The 20293-nt window shown below is 42.3% G+C and overlaps 1 protein-coding gene across 3 annotated transcripts in view; it reads right to left on the reverse strand.

Moving 5' to 3' along the window:
• CRHR2 (corticotropin releasing hormone receptor 2) overlaps positions 1 to 20293 on the reverse strand; it is a 160232-nt gene that overhangs the window by 41280 nt on the left and 98659 nt on the right. For all 3 annotated transcript variants that reach the window (XM_055806726.1, XM_005240964.3, XM_027791768.1), the window contains 3 exons: positions 12437 to 12554; positions 8353 to 8506; positions 4677 to 4737 (listed from right to left, as the gene is read on the reverse strand). In XM_055806726.1, coding sequence (XP_055662701.1) covers positions 4677 to 4737; positions 8353 to 8506; positions 12437 to 12554 — 333 coding nt within the window. The remainder of the gene's footprint in view (positions 1 to 4676; positions 4738 to 8352; positions 8507 to 12436; positions 12555 to 20293) is intronic.

Below are 20293 nucleotides of genomic sequence, written 5' to 3' on the forward strand. Positions count from 1 at the left end.
TTGGTGCATCAGAATTTTAATTCCATCTGTATGAAACAAAAGCCATTTTCTATTTATTTTCTCTTTTTTTTTTTACCTCTGAAAAAATAAACAAATACCCCCTGAATATTGAAGAGGACAAATTAGGAAGACAGTTCTGATTATATTCAGATATGTAAACTCACTTCTATTGAAAAGCACATTAATATTCTTCATAGTCCTCTGATAGTTCTTTATATAACAAAATCCACCACTGGTTTTATAGTTATTGTTAATTAGACCTTACTAATGTTATTCCCATTACCAACTGTCCATCAATAAAATTACTACAATAATTCATAATCATTTGTGTGGGGTTTTTTATTGAGACTTAACAGCACATTTTTTCAGAGTTGTCAGATGTTGCTAAAGAACTGCTAAACCCCAGACAGGGTATTTGCCACAGTACCAATTATATTTGCCTTACTCTGCAGAACATGGTCTCTAGTAAGTACAAATATGAAAAAAGTTAAGAAGTTGATTGAAGCATTTTCTTAACATTCTTCCTGTGTGTTATTCTGAGCTTTCAAAGTGTTATGAGCTACAAAACTTGAACACCAGTTCAACCTTCAAACAACTTAAGTAACAATTGAAATGCATACTTGGATGAAGAAGTCTGCTATTTTGTTGGGAATTTTGGCTTGTTCACTGGGATATGCAAACACTCTTGGAAGCTGCAGGAGAGCTGCATGTCTTCTGCATGCGACCTGTTTACTAGGTCTGACCTCATGGGGGAATAGCACATGATTTTGTCAGTGGTCAAGATACACGGAGCTTTGCTGACTGGGGAGAGCAGCCTGTTTTCACAGAGTAGCTGAGGTTGGCAGGAACCTCTGGAGATTGTCTAGTCCACTCCCATGCTCAAAGCAGAGTCAGCAGAAGCAGGTTGCTCAGAGCTGTGCTCAGCTGGCTTTTGAGTAGCTCCAAAGATAAAAGACTTCACAACTTCCTTGGGCAACCTCTTCCAGTGTTCTACCACACTCACAACAAAAAGGCATTTTCTGATGTTCAGATGGAACTGTGCCACTGCCTCTTGTCCTGTCACTGGGCACCACTGAGAAGTATCTGGCTCTACCTTCTTCATATTCTCCTATAAGATGTTTATAAACATTGATAAGATCCCCCTGACCCTTCTCTCCAGGCTAAACGCTCCTAACCCTATCAGGTTCTCCTCATATGAGAGATGCTCCAGTATCCTGACTGCAATTATTTATCAAAGCCAGGGCTTAGTTTTTTCTCTTTTGTCTATAATTGCACACACAGAATTCAAATTAAAAGCATGGTTTCTATATCATCCTAGCACAGAGAAAGGATTTTGAAATGCCACTAAGTTTAAACTGTCCCAATGACTGATGGACTGGAGAGAAGAGATGATGAGTTAAATACACACACGTGCACATCTCACACACGTGTACCAGAGGTGCATTCCCACATGTGCTTCAGTTCAACCATTTAGCAGAATCTGCTCCTTTCCTCGACCCATGAGGCAGTGAGCAGGGGCGATCTGAGGTATCACGTGCTTTAATGCTTGAGAAAATGACTGAATATTTATGACAATTGACAGGCCCTCAACAAGTTATTAATCTCTTGTTTTGCTTTGGTTCATTTACTTTACTGAGTCTTCCCTGCCTATGACATTACTACAAATGTGAAAAGCAGATTTCATTTAATAGCCTTTGCCTTACAGCTTAATGCCCTTATTAGCTCTTCATTTACGAGTGCTCTGCCCATCTGCCTGGATGCACATGCTAAATGAAAGAAATGGCACTACTGAAGCATCCAGTCTTGATTTCTCAGAGTAAAGTACACAAACCTCAGCCCCACTGCTGACAATAAGCGAGCACAACACTGAGGCTCCAGGCCATTACTCCTCACCTTATGGTGCGCAGAAGCCAAAAGGACTTTCTCAATGCACGATACCTTGGGAGCAGCTATGATATGCAGTGAAGATGTGTGCAAAGGTTTCACTCCAAGACAAACACCAGCATTAAAGACAGGAAGGTGAAAACATCCCGAGATATTAGGTTTAATTGTCTGGGTCTGCCAAGAGTAACCTGGCACCTCTCTCATCAGTAAGCATGCGAGGCAAATGATGTACATGAGTTAGAGCATATGGGTTTGTCCACGACATGGGTTTAAAAGCACAAGCTCCATTTGAAAATCCACCCAAGGCAGGAAGCTTGAGCCTAGAAACTCAACAGGAACACCCTGGATATTCTGCATACCAATATAAGATAATTTTGTCTTTCTTGCCCTGCTGACTGTATTTTGTATCCTCCTTTCATTTGTTGTGCAGGATCTGGGCCAGTTACAACTTTGCTGGTGAAAGGTAGCACACATACCTAGACAAACATATCATGTCTTTTTTCATATCTGTGATACATCAAAGTGAGATTCCTTCACGTTCCCTTCGCAGGTATACAATGACGGCGAAAGAAGGCACTGGCACAGATTTCTCCATCCAGACATCTTGTGTGCAGTGTGATCACAGATGTTGTGGCATGTTTCTGTCAGGGGTCCTACTTTCTATTATTACTTTTGGGAGTGATGTGCCGTCTTCCAAAATTACGTGTTCAAACCTTGGTGTTGAACTCACTCACAACAGGAATGTTTAATGTGCATCGTCATTATTAAAGCACATGGTTTTGCCTCTCCAGATTTCAAGGCTGAAGGTTTTTTTGGTTATTTTGTTTTGTGCTGTTTAAGCGGACTAGTTCCTTTGGCTCTAGTTCTAGTGCTGAAAGTCCTGCTTCAGCACAATGAGACAGCTGCTATGCTGCCATAGCTTGTGAAAGGTAAAAAATTCAAGGAACCTGACCATGAAGCAGACCCAGAGCGTTCTGACCCTTTACCCATCCAGAAACAAGAAGGTCTGTGATCACAGAAATTAGGGAAATCTGGTGATATGAGGCTATCTGCCAGGCCAGACTGACTTGGACACTCAAGGAGCAGGTTCCAACTGAAGTTTTTCTGGCCATTTTGAGGCTGCAGTATGAGTTCTCCTGTACGATTACTGTAAGCAGGGATGGAATCGCACAAAACTTTTCCCTCAGTGAAGGGGTGTCTGTCTGATTGCCAGTATGTGTAATCCTGGGAGTTAGATTATCATCTTCAAAGCCACCATTTGCCCTGGTTTCAGGTGAGATAGAGTTAATTTTCTGCCTAGTAGCTGGTACAGTGGGTTTTGGATTTAGTATGAGAATAATGTTGATAACACATTGATATTTTAGTTGCTGCTGAGTTGTGCTTACTCTAAATCAAGGGCTTTTCAGTGTTCCGTGCTCTGCCAGTGAGCAGGGGCACAAGGAGATGGGAAGGAGCAGAGCCAGGAGAGCTGACCTGAAGTGGCCAGAGGGATATTCCATACCATAGAGGATCATGGCCAGTATATAAACTCGAGGGAGTTGGCCAGGGGGGAGATCGCTGCCTTGGGACTGGCTGGGTATTGGTCAGCAGGTGGTGAGCAATTGTATTGTGCATCATTTGGGATTTTTTCCCTTCCTTTTGGATTTTATTCCTCTCCCCTTTTCTCCCCTTTTCATTACAATTGTTATAGTTATTGTAATTATCATATTAATATTATTACTGTTATTATTACTATTGTTATTATTATGTTTCAATTATTAAATTGTTCTTCTCTCAGCTCTCAAATTTTACCTTTTTCCCATTTTTTCCTTCCCATCCCACTGCAGGGAGGGGAAAGTGAGTGAGTGACTGCGTGGTACTTAGTTGCCAGCTGAAGTTAAACCACAAAATTGTTAAAGCTACAGAAGACAGATTGGTCAAGGGTTCAAAAGTTTGTGTGGAGTAAAGGGGAACTCAGTAGTGCATAATGGAATTCTTCCCATGCCTAATTTATTTAAGTCTAACTCATCCAACCTACTTTGGACATCCTTCCAGATGCGACGAAATGCACCCAGCTACTGTTTTGACTAATCACCGCTGATCATAAAAGACCACATATTGGTGCAAACACATACACCTACAAGGCAGACAATTTAATCAGATGTGCTATAGACAGACAAACACCATGGTCATATGAAAAACAGATTCATGGAGAAAGTATTTTTTTTTAAGGCTAGGGAAGGGAGCTGTAACAGACAATAGACATTGATCCAAACACTGGTTGAAAACTACAAGCTGAGCTATATCTGATCAGCATTGATGTTTGGGGGGAAAAGTCCCAAAGCACAGATGCCTCTTTATCTCCCATATTTTTCAATTTCATCCACTAACTGTTTCCAACTGGAAAAGCCAGAAACAGAAATACAAAATTTCCAGCCACAAGATTATTCTTGGCAGACTGTCAACTGAATTCTGCACACCCAGAAGGCTAAATCCTTAAGCACTCAAATGTAGCTTTTACCAAAGTCTTACTGAAGCGAAACTCCCATTAAAGGAGATTACCTTGACTAAATCATGTACAAAGCTATCAAATGAGAGCTTCAGGACTTGGACAAGGATGTTTGGGAAAGGTATTTTCAGCAGTTGACCCAAGTAGTGTTCTGAAATCTCAGATGGTCTGAATTTGGATGGAGGTGATTTGAACTTTCCTCTTTCCTATCAATCAGCCTCATTTCTAAATTACCAGTTCAGCCTGTAGGCATTTCTTAATTTATTTACAGAGCCACATAAACACAAATGTTAATGTCACTTACTGTTCATTTTCATAATATAGCTTGCCAATGGCCCAGGCAATGATGATTGGGCAAGGAATACCTGCAGGAGCAAAAAATCAGGAGTTAATCTTGTATGCATGTATGTATGGATTGATGCATGCATGGATGATACCAAAGCAGATTCAGACTTGTGTAAGGAGAGTCTTCATTAGTTAACTGGAAGACTTTAAATACAAGCGGTCCTGTCTTGGTATCCTTGAAACACAACAACTGCTAACACCTCCTTATGTATACATAAAAAAGATCATCTCAACAAGAGAAAACACTAGAACCAGTCAGAAAAGTTACTAAAAATATTAAAAAACACACATATATACCTATATTTCTATATAAGAAATCAGAACAATTTTGGCTGACTTAAAGGCAATTTTGGTCCCTTTTCATTTTCCTGCAGCTGATATGGCAAAATCTTAAAGACAGTATTTGAGGTAGGTGTTCAGTTTTTCATTTCTTAGGCTGCAAGAAGCTTTTACACTTATTGGGATCTTAGCATGAAGTACATTTTAAAACTTTTCAACAGCTTTTTTAGTTGAGTCTTCCCTATGAAATAGGATTATGAGACAGATTCTCTTGATATCTCACAATACTAGAATTCATTCACTTTTTGCCCTTTCTAAAAGATCCCGCTCCTCTTAATTTTATACATATCACTCTACTCCCTGCACTGTGCAGTGCGCTCCATGTGTGCACATGAGTTCTCATCAACGCCGTGCATTTGCTTCACAGGGCTTGCTTTCTCTGTTGTAGCCAGGAGGTGCTACAGTAGTGTTCCTTGTGGGTGCAGCTTCAGTGCAGTAGATGAGGTGTCTTTGTACACTTACTGTCCCAGCAGTGCCATATCCTCTGCCTTCCAATTCCATTGTTATACCAGGCTCATGGCCAGAGCCTTGCCCTCATGCTTGTTTTGTGTTAGCCCTTCAGAGTCTAGCTGGTTTGAAGATTTGCTGGAGAAGGAAACTGGAAGTGAGGAAGGGTGAGTGGAGCTGGCCTTTTGATGCAGACCTCCAGGGGAAAACAGGAATTTTTTCACCCAGGCATTCCCCATGCAAAGACTGGATGGATGTCAAAATTGGAGGAGGAGAGTTTCCCCTCTCCAGTTCCACTTTACTTTTAATCTGTCACCTGAGGCAAAACCAAAGCACAGAACAAGCCTCTCCAGCTCCATACTTCATTCCAACCTCCGGGTTCACATCCCTCTGAAATCACTGCTATTCAAAGCTGAATGCATGCCCAAAGGCCCAGATTTAGTGACCTGCACTAGTATCTGCTTCTTTCCCACTGGAAGCAACATGACTTAAACCCTGACGTAGGAGTTAGCATGGTCTTGTATCTAACGCTGCCTTTTAACCTCTCATTTGTTGCTTCTTCTGTGGGAAATGGAGGCTTTAAAGAGATGAAGCAGCATAGAAAGAGGATCACAACACAGTAGGAACGGAACTGAATTGCTAAGTGGTCATCTTTAACCTCATCAAGAAGTATAGCATAGCTCTGATCTCCTTCTGCACCACCTCTGGTGGCTTTTGTGCCCTGCAAGTGCTTGTCTTGTCTTCCACTTTGTTCACCATCGACTCATGGGGTTTGGTGCGTTTGTTTCCCTCATGTTCTTGCTAGGCATCAACAGACAAAATGTAGCCATGTCCTTTCTCCAGGAGAAAAACATTTTATTTTTCCTTCTGGACAGGGATTTAAGAATGAGTCTGGTAAAAGACTGTGTACAGGAAAGCAAAGCAGGGCCAGAAAGCACACAGAAAGGTGACAGGAAAGGTATATTCAGTTCACACCACCCTTACATTAGTAATGAGAGACCCAGAGGGCTCCGAGAGAGGTAGGAAGGGAAAATACTAGGGACCAAATGAGTCAGGGGGTCTGTGAGAGCTGAGTGAGCCACTGATTTCCCAGTTTTGTGAGAGAATTGAAAAATGAAAAAAACTATTTGAATCAATTCCCCACATAAACATTTTATTTCTACTACAACTCCTCTTTCCTCCCATTTGATTTTGAATTGAATGACATATTTTGTTTTCAAAGCTGTTTCTGCCTTCAGAACTGCAATTCAATTACTTCTGCTGAATTCTGAGAGGGAGAGGCATTTCAGAACAAAATGTCATTGTACTTTCAGAAAAGAAAATATTTGCGACTTTTTCCCACCTTTCTTCTTTAAACAAAAAGGAACTGCCAAATTCACTAGCTCTGTTTGACCTCAGATTTTACATTCAAGTGAAGAAACTGCCCGCATGGGGCTTGTCTTGCCAAACTTCTCCTGGCCACATTCAAAAAATGCATACGTTGGTTGGAAAGGACCTCTGAAGGTATCCACTCCAATCTCCTGCTCAAAGCAGAACTATCAACACTAGCCTACCTCAGGCAGGGCTTAGCCTTCCTGAATTTTCAATACCTCCAAGGTCAGAGATGCCACAGCTTCTAAGTTATCTGTTCCTGTATTGTGCTTCCTTTTGGTAAATTTTCTGTTTTCTTAATGACCAACTGGAACCTCTCAGTCTGCAATTTGTGGCCACTGTCCCTTCTTATAACATTGGCTATTGCCAAGAAGAATTTGGCTCCATCATCTTTGCAATTATCTTTCAAATAGACCCTTGGTACCTAACAGCTCTCTCCTTAGCTTCCTCTTTGCCAGATTAAAACACGTTTAGCTCCTTCAGCCTCACTTCACAGGTACTGTCCTCTAGATCCCTGATCATATTGACAGCTCTTCACTGGATAATACCTGTTTTTTGCACATCCCTTTTGAGTTAAGAGACCTCAAACTGACCACAATATTCCAAAGGCAGCCTTACCAAAGCTGAGTAGAAAGTATTATAAACTTCCCTCAATCTTCTGGCCACATTCCTAGTGCAGCCCAGTGTCTTTTACCTTATTCATGAGGAGAAGGCACTGATGGCTTACAGTCAAGTCTGCATCCACTGCAAGCCCTACATCCTTTTCAGCAGGACGGCCACTCTGACAGTTGGTTCCCAACCTGTACTGGTGGGCCAGCTTACGTTGATGCAGCTACAGGAAAGGAGCAGCCTTTGCTCTGGCCCAGGCTGACACAGAAGTGAGGTAACAGGGCATACAGTGAACTATTTTTCTGTCTCTGAGTAGCCACAAGAACAGTACAAAGATGACAAGTGACTCTTTGTTAAAGGCTTTTTTCTAGAAGCATATCACTCAGCCATCCAAAAGACAGCTGTAAAGCAGATAACTGGGCTTCTCTTCTAGTCAGCTTTTCGCTTAGAAGTGTCTCTTCAGACCGAGTGGCTCACAGGGCACGGACAGTGCCTTTGCTGTTTCATGCCATGCTGAGCAGCAGTGTATAAGGGGTGTGATCACAGCCTTGCTGATCAAAGTGAAAGGGATGTGGTATGAACTGCTGCATTCCCAAAATGCTGAACCTAGGAATTCTCTTTCTTTCCTTAGCACCACGTGCCTGAGGTTCTAAATGAAGAAGATAAATCCAGCAATAACCTGTTAGCTTTATGTCATCACCACAGTGGAGAACTAAGCCTGATCTCACGTTGTTCTGGCAAATTTAGGCTTGAATGACAGATTTCACCACAGTGGGATTTTTACAAATTTATTCTTGCTTCTCTTGCCTTTATAACTTCAATGCCACATACTACTGTGTAACACCATTTTAAACATACAAGTCACTTACACCATCCTATGAAGAGAAAGACCCATTTCCGCAGCTTATCTGTGGAATAAGTCATCACTATGGCGGTGTGTAAGTAGCAGCCTTCCACAAACATCCAGAAGAAGTTGGTCACCACAAAGTAATTGTAGACGGTGGTAATACATCGACACCAAGGCTGGAAAGCAAACATAAAATAATATTTTAAAATCATGGTGAGAACATTTACAAGAGTCTGTATGTTGTTATTCCCTTAAAAATCAATGATAGAATTCATTCATGGGGTGCAGACCTGTGCCTTGGAATCACAGTACCTTAGGTGCTGTTGGGAACTCACAGCTGTATCTGTGACATTCTGCTGAGGCTTGGCTTTGACCACACCATGCAAGATCTCCCGTACCTAAGCATGCCTGGAAAGTTCATATGCCATAAGGCACACCCACACCAGCAGTCTGCAAGCAGATTAAGAAATCGCCGTGTGGAAAGCAGACAAGAGGAGGCAGGCCATCTGATTACAGACGGTCCTTCAGAGAGGTACAGCCATAGCCTAGGATCGTATCCAAAGATGATGTAAGAGCCTAAGCATATCTTAGGCAGTACAACCAACCTGCTGAGCCATTCAAAGAAAATATAAGATAGAAGGTAATGTCACACAGTCTTGCTTCATTTCCTCTGAAGGGAAGGAGCACCCTTCCTAACCTGACATTTAGAAAATATATATTTTACTTTCAAGATATGCTTTTATCAGCTACTTCATCCTTTTTATTCCTGCCATGAGTGTTTCAGTTTGTAAGTCATGTCACTACACACATCACCTCTGAATTTTGCCATAACTTCAACAGGAATTTTTGGTCAGGCTCAATGTATCAGTAAAGACATCTTCTCCTAATGGCTGTGCAGTGAGTGCACAGCTGTGGAACACGAAATTAGTCATAGAGAGGCAGATGGTAACATCACATCAATAAATCACAAGTAACTGCTGATTGTAATTTCCACAGTGCTACACACAGAAATTGGGGAATAATTCTTTCTGACCAAAACAGGTATTCAGCATATTCCCTGAAGCATGGCATTAATTACCTCTGTTAGCTGGTACCCTTGATGTCATTTTGGTCTTGGCATTCTCTAGCCTTTTAATTAACTCTACTAAAGTATTTGAAACTTTTGACCCTCAGTCACTTTTATTTCAGACTTCATATGCATGAGGTATTGATGATCTCTAGGCAGTCAACACAGCAGCAGATACACTATCAAACTCAGCAAAATTCTGTGGACCAAGAATTTATTGGACAAGGCAGTTAGTAGTAAGACTAGGTTTCCAAAGACTGTAAATCTCACACTTGATTTTTCAAAGGTAGAAGCATGAATTCAATCTTTCCCTGTGGCCTCAGTCTCATGTAAATTCTCTGATATAACATCCGGATTCTTGTTCCCCTTTCTCCCACAGCTGCAACACTTACACAGTTTTTGTCCTCTCCCCAGCTGCCCATTTTCAGAAGGACTGTAAAACGTAATTATATCTGAGCCTGTTGTTCCTGTGTCAGAACTGAGTGGAATTTGCCAGTGGATTGGGTAGATACTGGGACAGATACAGACAAATACACATAGTAGTGGTGAGATCCCCCTCTGCATCATTTCCACAGGAAACCAGAATAAAATGAATTTTGAGCAATTTATTTTGGAATTATGGATTTATTATTATTGGTTAATAAAGCCAATTAGCAGAACTTATTAATTCATATATTTTCATTTATATGACCAAGGATTCTTGATCCCCCCACACGTATCCACCAATAGGCTCCAGATAACCAGCAGTTCCCTTTCTTTATTTATTAACATAAGCACTATAACTTCATGCAAAATATTTCCACATTGAGTCCTTGATGCTTCTGTAACTGCATTATTTAATCTTCACTGATCCGCACAGAAGAGATCCCATTGTTAGCTAGCACGAGTGATGTTGCTCCCGTTGCTTTTGGTGGTGTTATTTTGACTCTGCCTTATACCACAATAAGAACAACAGTTATCACTGAGCTTGTATAAAGCACCTTCCAAAAAGACTGCAGTGTTCTGCAGAGAAAAGACGTGTTAATGAAAACTGAGGCATGTGAGGATCTGTCCTTATATCTGCAGGTTAATATTTTCCTTAGCACTTTGTAGTCACACTTTAAGAGGCATTTGAGTGCCAGACTCTAACTGATTTTTTCCTAAATAACTGTAAAAATCTGTATTATGATTTGTAGTGTATTTATTTATATTTACTCATGAAAGTAAATCACAAAGCATAAAACTGTCAACAATAAAGCTCTTATACCACCATCTTCTGTACTCTGAAAATGTCAGAAACACAGACAAAGCAAACAATGAATTAATAGAAGCTACATCTTCTCAAAGGAGCACCTGATTGAATACTAATAATAAAGAGTTATGCACAGAGTCCTTCTTTCTCTAGGTACTAATGACTTTTCTGTTTTCCCAAAGTATGGGATTAAAGTTCAGATGTCAAACCTTACATTTGAAAAGTTAACCAAGGATAATGAGTGCCCAGCTAACATCAAAATGAGTGGATATCCAGGCTCCTGGGGTGGTTTTCAGTTTCTGCAGGACCAGTTCCTACATGAGTGGAGCCACATTGACTGACGCCAGCTATGGATCCAGCTCATAATCTGTAAACACTTTAGTCCACCTACTTTCCAAAGAGAGAGAGTACGAAGGATGGGTGTGAGCACATCCATTTGCATCCATGGTTTGGCACACATTTTCTTGATTATGGAGGTAAATGTCAGGGGACATCCCTAAAAGGAGAATACTCCACTATAAGAATATTACAAGGGAAAGAAAACAGTAAAAAAAGTGCCAAGGGACTATCAAAAAGGACTACCCAGAAAGGAAATGTAGAATAATTCCCCAAGAAAATAGAGAAAAATGCTTTTTCTTTTGGAGTGAATGCTTTCAATTCACTCTGAAATCCTCATATTACTGGGGCTGCTGGGTGACTAAACAGGGGGAGGCACTAGAGCACTTACATAGGGACTGATTCAACATCCTCACTCAGACAAGTATTTACAGTTGGGACTTACTTGAGTGAGCAAGAAATAACACGGAGCGTAAGACAAACGGGAGCATGGTGACATGCTGTATTTCTCAAGAGTGCTCAATGCCATGCAAGAAGATGCTTCTCGCCCCCTTCAGTCATCCCATTTTTTATTGTCTGGATCTGTCTGGTCCCCTGAACTGTCTCTGACTCTCGATCACCCATCAGAAAGCTGACTTTAGATAGCTAAGCCAGCAGGAAACTCCTCCTTGTTTTTTTGTTGGCTAAGTTATCCCTCCACCAGTTTAGTGAGTTCAGTCTCCAAGGTTTCGGTCCTCCCCAAGGGACCAAGAAGAGAAGGAGCTGGAATGAAGCATTTGGTTCCCTGCAGGAAACAGCCATCCCTTTCAGGTGACAGGGAGTCACTGCTGGATGCAGCCCATATTGCAGAAATTCATCCTCAAGGCCAGCACAGCAAAGAAGAGGTTAGTAGAAAAATGGAATTTTGTAGAAAAACCCACAAAGATATCAACAAACAAAAATTGTGCTGTTTCAGGCCCTATTTCTTATTTTCTTGGGAGTCCCACTGACTATAGGCAGCAAGATGCTCACTGTCATCAGCCAAAGTAGCTGACTCAGAGCTTCAACAGACAAACCAATTATTTCTGTACCCTGTCATGGAGATGTTGCCCTCTGGAAGAATGCTTTCTCGACACAGGTGCACATCACTGCAAGATGCTCTGACAAAAACGTTCTAGAACCACCAAATTTAGTGTTTTGCACAATCCTGTGTCTGACAGTTTACAAATTTGGAAAGTATCTATGGCCAATGAAGACAGAAGCTTTGGGGCGGGATTTTTACTGTAAAAAAACCCTTGCGATATTCAATAATGAGGAAATCAATGAAAATTTAGCAAATTAAGCTTGTTTGCTTCATCTTTTTGAAATTACATGAAAGTCACTCTGAGGATGTGGATAGGTGTCCTTTGTATTATTTCTATCTGTTGAACCAATTCAGCATCCCTGACTGCTCCCAGATTACATGGCAGAAACATGCTACCTCCAAGCACTTACCTCATTGCTTTCATGTATGTTGTGATCTATCATTTGAAGCAGAAACCACATCACATTCCTCAGGATGAATGTGGTGATCAGGTTCCAGTGGATAATATTCCGCAGGCATCTGATACTCCTAAACAAGGAAATACATTCAAATCATCATATATAGTGAACATATACACATTAATGACTATATAAAATAAACAAGCTAATTCTGTTCACTTGCAAAACTCCTCCATTACCTCTCTTACACTCTGAAACAGGAGATTTGCCTGTCCAAAGGGTCAGCAATAACAGTCTATGAGGCTATCTGTAGCTTGTATTTACCAGCAAGCATATCTTGGTCTGGTCTCATTCTCTGGCTCTCAGGGTAAATTGCACAGCCAAAACTTGGATTTTGCAGTGTAGTCACAACTACACAAATAAATGACATAAATACAAAACAGCAACAGGAGGACAGCAAAATCTGTGCTGCTTTTCCTTCCTATAGACCTTTCTTCCAGAAACCACAGCCTAACTTTTGCAGAGCCATGTACAACAATTTGTCTTGATACCATGAGGAGCTCCCTTTGACAAGACTGAATTCAAGCAAGTGAAACAGGATCTCCTGGAAAGATTCAAATACTCAAATGGTCATTTCATACTTGGTTATCATTTTTGGTCCCCTTCATCCCATCCTTACAACAACTAGAACTGGTAAGCCCCTAAACAACCAGGCTGCACTGGAGTTTGTTGCATTGTTCACAGAAGGAGATTTGGTGACAAATATTTGCACTGGAGTTGCAAAACTGGAATAGTTTATATTTGGTTAGTCTCTTGAACAGGCTCACCTATGTGAAGTTCAAAGTTTTCCAACCCATTAATACAATAGGAGAGTATGGATTGCCTGATTTTCAGTCCTGGTCTGTACCAAGCTTTCTTAAACAATGCAGAGCTGCATGTCCTCCTTCACCAGAAAATATTTCTGTCTGGTTTTAGTCCTTCCCCAGCCCCCATTCAGATGCAATATAAAATATGAGCACAGTGTAAAATATGAGCTATAATAACTTGGGACACAGTGCCATAAAACAAATAAGGGGACATCTTAAATGCTGCTTGCTGCTGAAAATGGCTTCAGGAGGCAGCCAGTGCACAATGCTGATGCCAGCAACCAAAGTATCACTGAAGCCAAAAAAAAAGTTACTCGTCACAGATTCAGTCATTTAAGACAAGATCATTTGTCTTCCCATTCTTTGTGAAACAGTAAAGGAAGGCAAGTGCCAAGTTACAGTTTTGCAGTTACAGGGCCTTCAATTACATGATCTTTTCAAACTGTAGAGTTACTGACATGAAATTAATTGCCTTTGAGAGCTCTAGCAACAAAACAGATCCAGCACACTTGCCACCTGAATGTATTCCTTGACAAAGAGAAGATAAACGAGTGAGGGAAAAAAATCCTTGCTGCATGCCTCCATTTAAATGTAGTTTAATCATCCTGTATGCTAGAACACCAGCTAAATCTGGCTAGAGGAAACCTTATTCCCACAAGATTTACAGCAGGATGTTGCAGTGGGTGCAGAGGCAAATAGGATCAAACAAATAGTTGTAGATTGTTTGGTTCAGTTCATAAAAACAGCTTTTCCCCTCAGTAGGATCCTAGTCATCAAACGCACATTCTCTTCTGTGTCTTGGAATATAAAGACAAACTCGGCATCTAGTGGCTGTATGATCTTTGCCCTCTTCACTGCTTCTTGGTTCATACTGTTTTGTCTTCTCTGCCCGTCAGTCTGAACCTAGCCATTGGCTTTTGTTTGGATTGAAGGATGCTTAGGACAGAGGTAAACTTTTAGTGCTGTCTGTTCAGGACTCAGAGCAAGAGGGTCTGGCCTCTGTTGGGAACTCCCAGGCTCTACAGATAATTATGATCAAAACTCTCCTAGTTTTCAAAAAGCCACATGTGCTGAGGGAAGATGTGTTTGTGGTGTAAAATTAAGTATAAATGTGGCCAGCAGCTGGAATTTACCAAAATGATGCCTGAAGCTTTGTCAAATAATGCTTTGGACATGAACCAGGGACAGTTGGCTCCCATGTCCCACTACCTTTAGCAAAAGCCATACTTTGGGTATGAGCAGCCTGGTACCATGGCCTCATTCCATGTCTGGGACACTCTCTGTGTGGCATGGATGGTAAGTAGACGCTTTCACCTACTAAAAAGGCTTTACGTCTTTGGGGCTAACAGAGCAATGAAGAATTTGCTTTTACAGTTGCAGTCTCTCCCCCGTCACATTCCCCACTGCATTGCTGCCTTGGCACAGCAGCACAAACAGGCGAGGGGCAGGATTTGCTTTCGTGATGTCTGGGCCACTGCTCCGCTGGTGCTAATAGCAGTTAGGGTTTTAATGGCAACACCAGTATATTCAGACTGAGAAACACGTGTCTGAAAGTGCCACCGAGTTTCTCAATGGCTCAGGCAGTGATGTGACCCCAGGCACAGAATGGTTTTAACCTTTCCCCTTTTTTTTCCCCTTTTATTTTAGTAGGAGTCCCACCTGGAGACTCAAAGTTTGTTTTTGTTTGAGAGAGCCCAGAGCACACGGTTTCTGTTTGTTTCTATCTCCTAACTACTACTAGCACAGAAATCACAGTGGCAGTAATGCAATTCATAGCCAAGGGCAGGAAAAGCTTGAGAAATAACTGTGTCAGGTTCATAGCAGGGAGGGGGAAACAGCAGGGTTGATGTAGCATGTGGAGGCTGCAGGGCACAGCAGTGGAGGGCTGCAGCTAAGTCAATCGATGTAACAAGGGAAAGATTTCTTGCCAGCCACCTGAGAAAGCTGCTCTCATTTACAGGCACTGCTGGTGAATGTTATTATTGTAATTTAGTATGGGTAAAGCATCTAGAGGGATACTGACTGAGATGAGGGTCCCCTCATTTCAGGCACTATTCACATGAGACTGTTCTGCTGGGCCCAGGAGCTTACCCTGTGCGTAAGGTTTGCCTGTGTAGCCAGATTGGAGTCCACTGAGGTGGACAGTGAACGAAGGACATGTCCCAAACTGGGCAAAGCTAGCAGCTAATAGGACACCTGCAGTGCAGCTAATGTTTGGGGAAAGGACAAAGCCAACCTTGTTATACTCACTCATCTGAAAGCCTGAGGAAGAAACTCATAATTCCCATAGGGGTAATTTGTCCTGCACAGATCTTTTACTGGCTCTTGGTAGATGGAAGCTAGCTTAAATTTATAAGCCTTAATTTAAATTTAAATATGCCTGTTATTCATGAAAATGACCTGTCCCTTTTTGAACACTTGTTAAACAGCCATAGCAGTCTTCTACAGCAATGAAATTCACAGTTTCCTTTCTCCTTTATTAATTATTGCCTTTGCTCTGTGGAGTGAAAAAGTGAGCAAGCCTGCTCTCCAGAAACAGCAGCAACTGCCCTCACAGGCAGCACTGAGAAGGAATTCACATCACATGGTAAATCGCAGGAGGTAGACAATGAAACACAGTGAGCTGTATTCTGAGTTAATTGAGCTTTCCTAGAGTCACAGTGATCGGCACGAGTGTATTCACTCACAACTCAGAAACTAAGAAATTTGGGGTTGTTCTTACCTCAGTAGGGAGCTCTCACAGTTTGGAGAGCGTAGCAGTGACACTAGGGAGATGAGTGCACAGACAACAGAGAGCTACTTTCTCAAGAAGGCAGAGTCACACAAGAGGGGAGAAATGGGAGGTGAGGGGTCTGTGTGCTGATCTGCTGCTTCAGACACAATTACAGCATTGCTAGGAAAAAACTGTGAGTTACAGAGCCATTTGAAGTCCCCTAGACTAAAAGATCAGATGACAGAAGGTTTCATATTCATCTTTGTGTCAGGTAACAGTGTTTATGCCATTTCTACTTGTTTTACAACCCTTGATGTGGATTGAAGGGTGCAAGTGTAGTCCAGTTTCCAGGAACAGCAGCACAAGTCACCATCCCAGAGAGCCTGAAGGCTGGTACCTCACAAGACACCAAGGGCTGAGGCTATGGGCTTCCATTAAAGAGCTTTTTCCAGTATTTGCTTCCTGCTCCGATCCTTTTCAGACAAAAAGTGTTGGTCAAGGCCTTGACTGGACTCTTCTACTAACTCTTCCCTGGTGCACGGGTCCAAGAATGTAAGGAATAAGTAAAGAGGTTGTAGTAATTTATTCAGAACAGACTTAAAAGATTGATTCCACAACATAAAGACATAAGAACTTGCAGATTTAGTCAGACCAAGGAGTCAGGCTGTGACTTAGTTCCCAGTGGTGATCATTAAAAGACAGTTTGGCAAATGGTATGGGAAAAAGGGGAGGCAGGCTGTTGTTCTTTGCTCTTACCTCCTTGCTGCTGGCAGTCAGAAGTGTTAAGATATTCCTGATTCAGAAACCACATTTAATCACATTGAATCACCCTGTTGGTGGCCCCAGCTCCTCACAGGAGTCACTGAAATTCTTTTGTGGTTTATGTTCGGTGGGGTCAGGCCACGGCTTATTCTACTAACATAAAGAAATGAAGAGCTCATAAGCTGTTATTCATGGTAAAATACATTTGTCTGTCTTGGTTTCTCTTCTCTGCTTGCCTGTCCCCTCCTAAGGGCTGGATGAAGAGGCATTTCCTCACAACTGCATTCTCCTCTGTCCTTTGGGAGTTGCAGGGAGGAGGGATAGAAAGAGCCTGGAACTGGACAGCAGGTAGCTGCTAGTCCGGTGGGCTGCGGGAGCAAGCTGGGAGGTGCGGTTGGTAGCGCATCTCCAACACGTGCTTCCGAATAGCACAGTTGATGCAGCAATTTTACTTCTGGCTGTGCCTGACAGCAGATTTCAGGCATGAAATATTCCCTGGAAATACAGCAAGTAGTGTCAGACAGGCACATGCAAGTGGTGTTTGTCACATTGAGCGAAGGAGCTGGCAGAAGGAAAATGATTTCCTTGAAAAGGAGAGAAAAGAAGGACTTACAGTTTCTGACTTGGAGGGAGAAAAGATACTGCCACTGGAAGCACCTTGGTTCTGCAAGTGAAAGGGTTTTTTGGCTCCTTATGATTTCTTAATCAGAGTGATTTGTTTGCTGTTGAGTGATCTCCAGACAACCGCTTCTGACAAGGCAGGAGTTTTGTTGAGGGGATATGGAGGGGCTGTTGCACAGAAGTCCTGCTGCTGTGCCACTCCTGCTGCTGATTTGGGCAGGGGTGTCCTCATGGCAGGCAGGCAGGACCTTTTGCCAGGAGTCATTGTTCAGAATACAGCCGCTTGTCTCAAGGCTAATGATGTGAGGCTTTGGATAGAAGAGTGTAGAAAGCAACAGCGTATTTTCACAGGATATTGAGTTATGAAGTACCTTGCTATATATTCATTTATATATTTAAATATCTAATTATTTATTATAGGGCTTGGGGGTACTGGTGGATGAAAAGCTGGACATGAGCTGGCAATGTGCGCTTGCAGCCCAGAAAGCCAACCATATTCTCAGCTGCATCACAAGAAGTGTGGCCAGCAGGTTGAGGGAGGGGATTCACCCCCTCTACGTCATTCTCGTTAGACCCCACCTGCAGTGCTGTGTCCAGCTCTGGAGCCCCCAGCATAAGAAAGAAGGACATGGACCTGTTGGAGTGAGTCCAGAGGAGTGCTAGAAGGTGATCAGCAGGCTGGAGCCCCTCTGTTGCGCAGGCAGGCTGGGAGAGCTGGGGCTGTTCAGCCTGGAGAAGACAAGGCTCAGGAAGATCTTATTGCAGCCTTTCAATACTTAAAGGGGGTTTAAAGATGGGGACAGACTTTTGAGCAGAACCATTGTGACAGGACAAGGGGTAACGGTTTTAAACTAAAGGAGAGTAGATTCAGACCAGATATAAGGAAGAAATATTTTACAATGAAGGTGGTGAGACACCGGCAGAGGTTGCCCAGAGAGGTGGTAGATGCCCCATCCCTGGAAACATTCAAGGCGAGGTTGGACGGGGCTCTGAGCAACCTGGTCTAGTTGAAGATGCTCCTGCTCATTGCTGGGGGGTTGGACTAGACAGCCTTTAAAGGTCCCTTCCAACCCAAACCATTCTCTGTTTGTCTGATTCTATATTTACAGGAATCTAGGGGCAATGGTACAGGAAAATATGTATTCCAGTGAGTTGAGAGTCTTGGAGTATGTCGCTGGTTGTGCTGGCCAAAACCAGATAAGATGATCTGGGAGTTTATGCCTCCCACTCACTGCACACACAGAGACCCCCATAAAAGCATTAGCTCCAGCTCTGCAGCAGGGGGTTAGACACAAAGAAGCAATTAAGGTGACAGCAAGCATACCTCTCTTTGGCCTTCCTAATGAGTAAATCAAAAGCCAGGTGTATGGTGGGAAATTACACATAATGACCTCTTTATCTGATTTGAGAACAGACCATGTTTCAAGCCCAAATGTCATTCCCTGACAGCATCCTGAACTGCTTGGTGTACAGGGTGTCATAACTGGACTTCCACAGTTGGAACAACAGCAGCCAATGAAAAATAAATAAAAAGCAAAATTCCTCAGCTGTTGACTGCAGCTTGTGTCCGAGAGGGGCAGAAAGAGTTTCTGATTGTTTGTAAAGAAATGACACTCTGCTAATTATTTCCATCAGATGACCTTAACTGTATGGCTGAATACAGAAAGCAGAGAATCTGAAAAGCCATTCTTACGATTTGAGAAATGCTGAGATCTGAAAAGGCAGAAAAATCTTATCAACTGTTTCTGTACAGGTGGCCTCACTGAGTCAGAAATGGAGCTCTATAAAAGGGTTTCTAAAATAGCACTGGTAAAACTCAAAGTAGCCTTTCTGTCAATTTACATTTTTTATTCTCGCTCTATCCATACAGCAGTATTTTTCCCCTGGGATGTGCAGAGCTACTATCTTCTGATTCAAAGCATGAGACAAACAATTAACATTAACAATCATAATAATGTGCCAGCATGGTTGAAAGCTAGCTAAACTAGTTAAATCATCTGCATGGAAATAATTGCAAATGATAAGTTTATTAAAGAAGCTTGGGAACCTTCTATTAATTCATGTAGTATTCCATTAATAATGATGTTCAATTAGGACTGCTGTCCCAAAGTCTGTCTGAAAACAGTTGGCAGGAGAAATCTGAGCTCACTTTGCTGGAGCCCTTCCCATTCCATGACTGCTAAACAAGCAGGGAGGAGAATCATGGACAATACTTAAAAAAATATTTTTCCCCCTTTAGTCTTTTCCAGGACAGGCAAAGCCCACGGACAAGCCATAAATGGCATGGAGTGGGAAGAATACCTAACAGCAAGTTATTTCCCAGGCTCCGTGCCTATCATGGTTTACTTGCTCTTATCCATATGGAGGTGTCCCCTGAGGTCCTTATGTCTTCCCCTGTGTGCTCATGTTCAATCAGTGCATATATTCTGGTACTGCTCATGCTTACAGATGGGAAAAGCAGCTGGAGAGGTTGGCAGGGAAAATGAGCTTCTTGGGGGCAGTTGCCTGGGGGAATATAAATATTCCCACAGGAAATGCAAGGGGCAGTTGCACGGGAAGAACAAAAGTCTGGAAGAAAATAACAGTTTTATTACGAGGACAGGGGTGAAATGCTCAGGTGAAGATGAGAAGCAGCAGCTTCCATTAGTGTTTAGGATGTGTATAGACCCTAAAAATAAACCCATTGTAGAACCATCTGTGCTTCATTAAGCATTTTCCAAAGCTTCTTTCTCCTGCCTTCAAGCCAATTTTTAAGCACAGTATGCAGGGCACTGCCTGCTTTAGACATAAAGGCTTAAAGCACTGATGTTCCTAGGGTTGGAAGGGTGCAGCCAACACAACACAGAAGAGGACCACAGGCAGGACAGCCCCAGAGCAGGACCACTGTGCTCACTGTCTGTGTTTCTG

The sequence above is a fragment of the Falco peregrinus genome, chromosome 5 (genome assembly GCF_023634155.1).
Source record: "Falco peregrinus isolate bFalPer1 chromosome 5, bFalPer1.pri, whole genome shotgun sequence".
In the NCBI taxonomy this organism is placed as follows: Eukaryota; Metazoa; Chordata; class Aves; order Falconiformes; family Falconidae; genus Falco; species Falco peregrinus.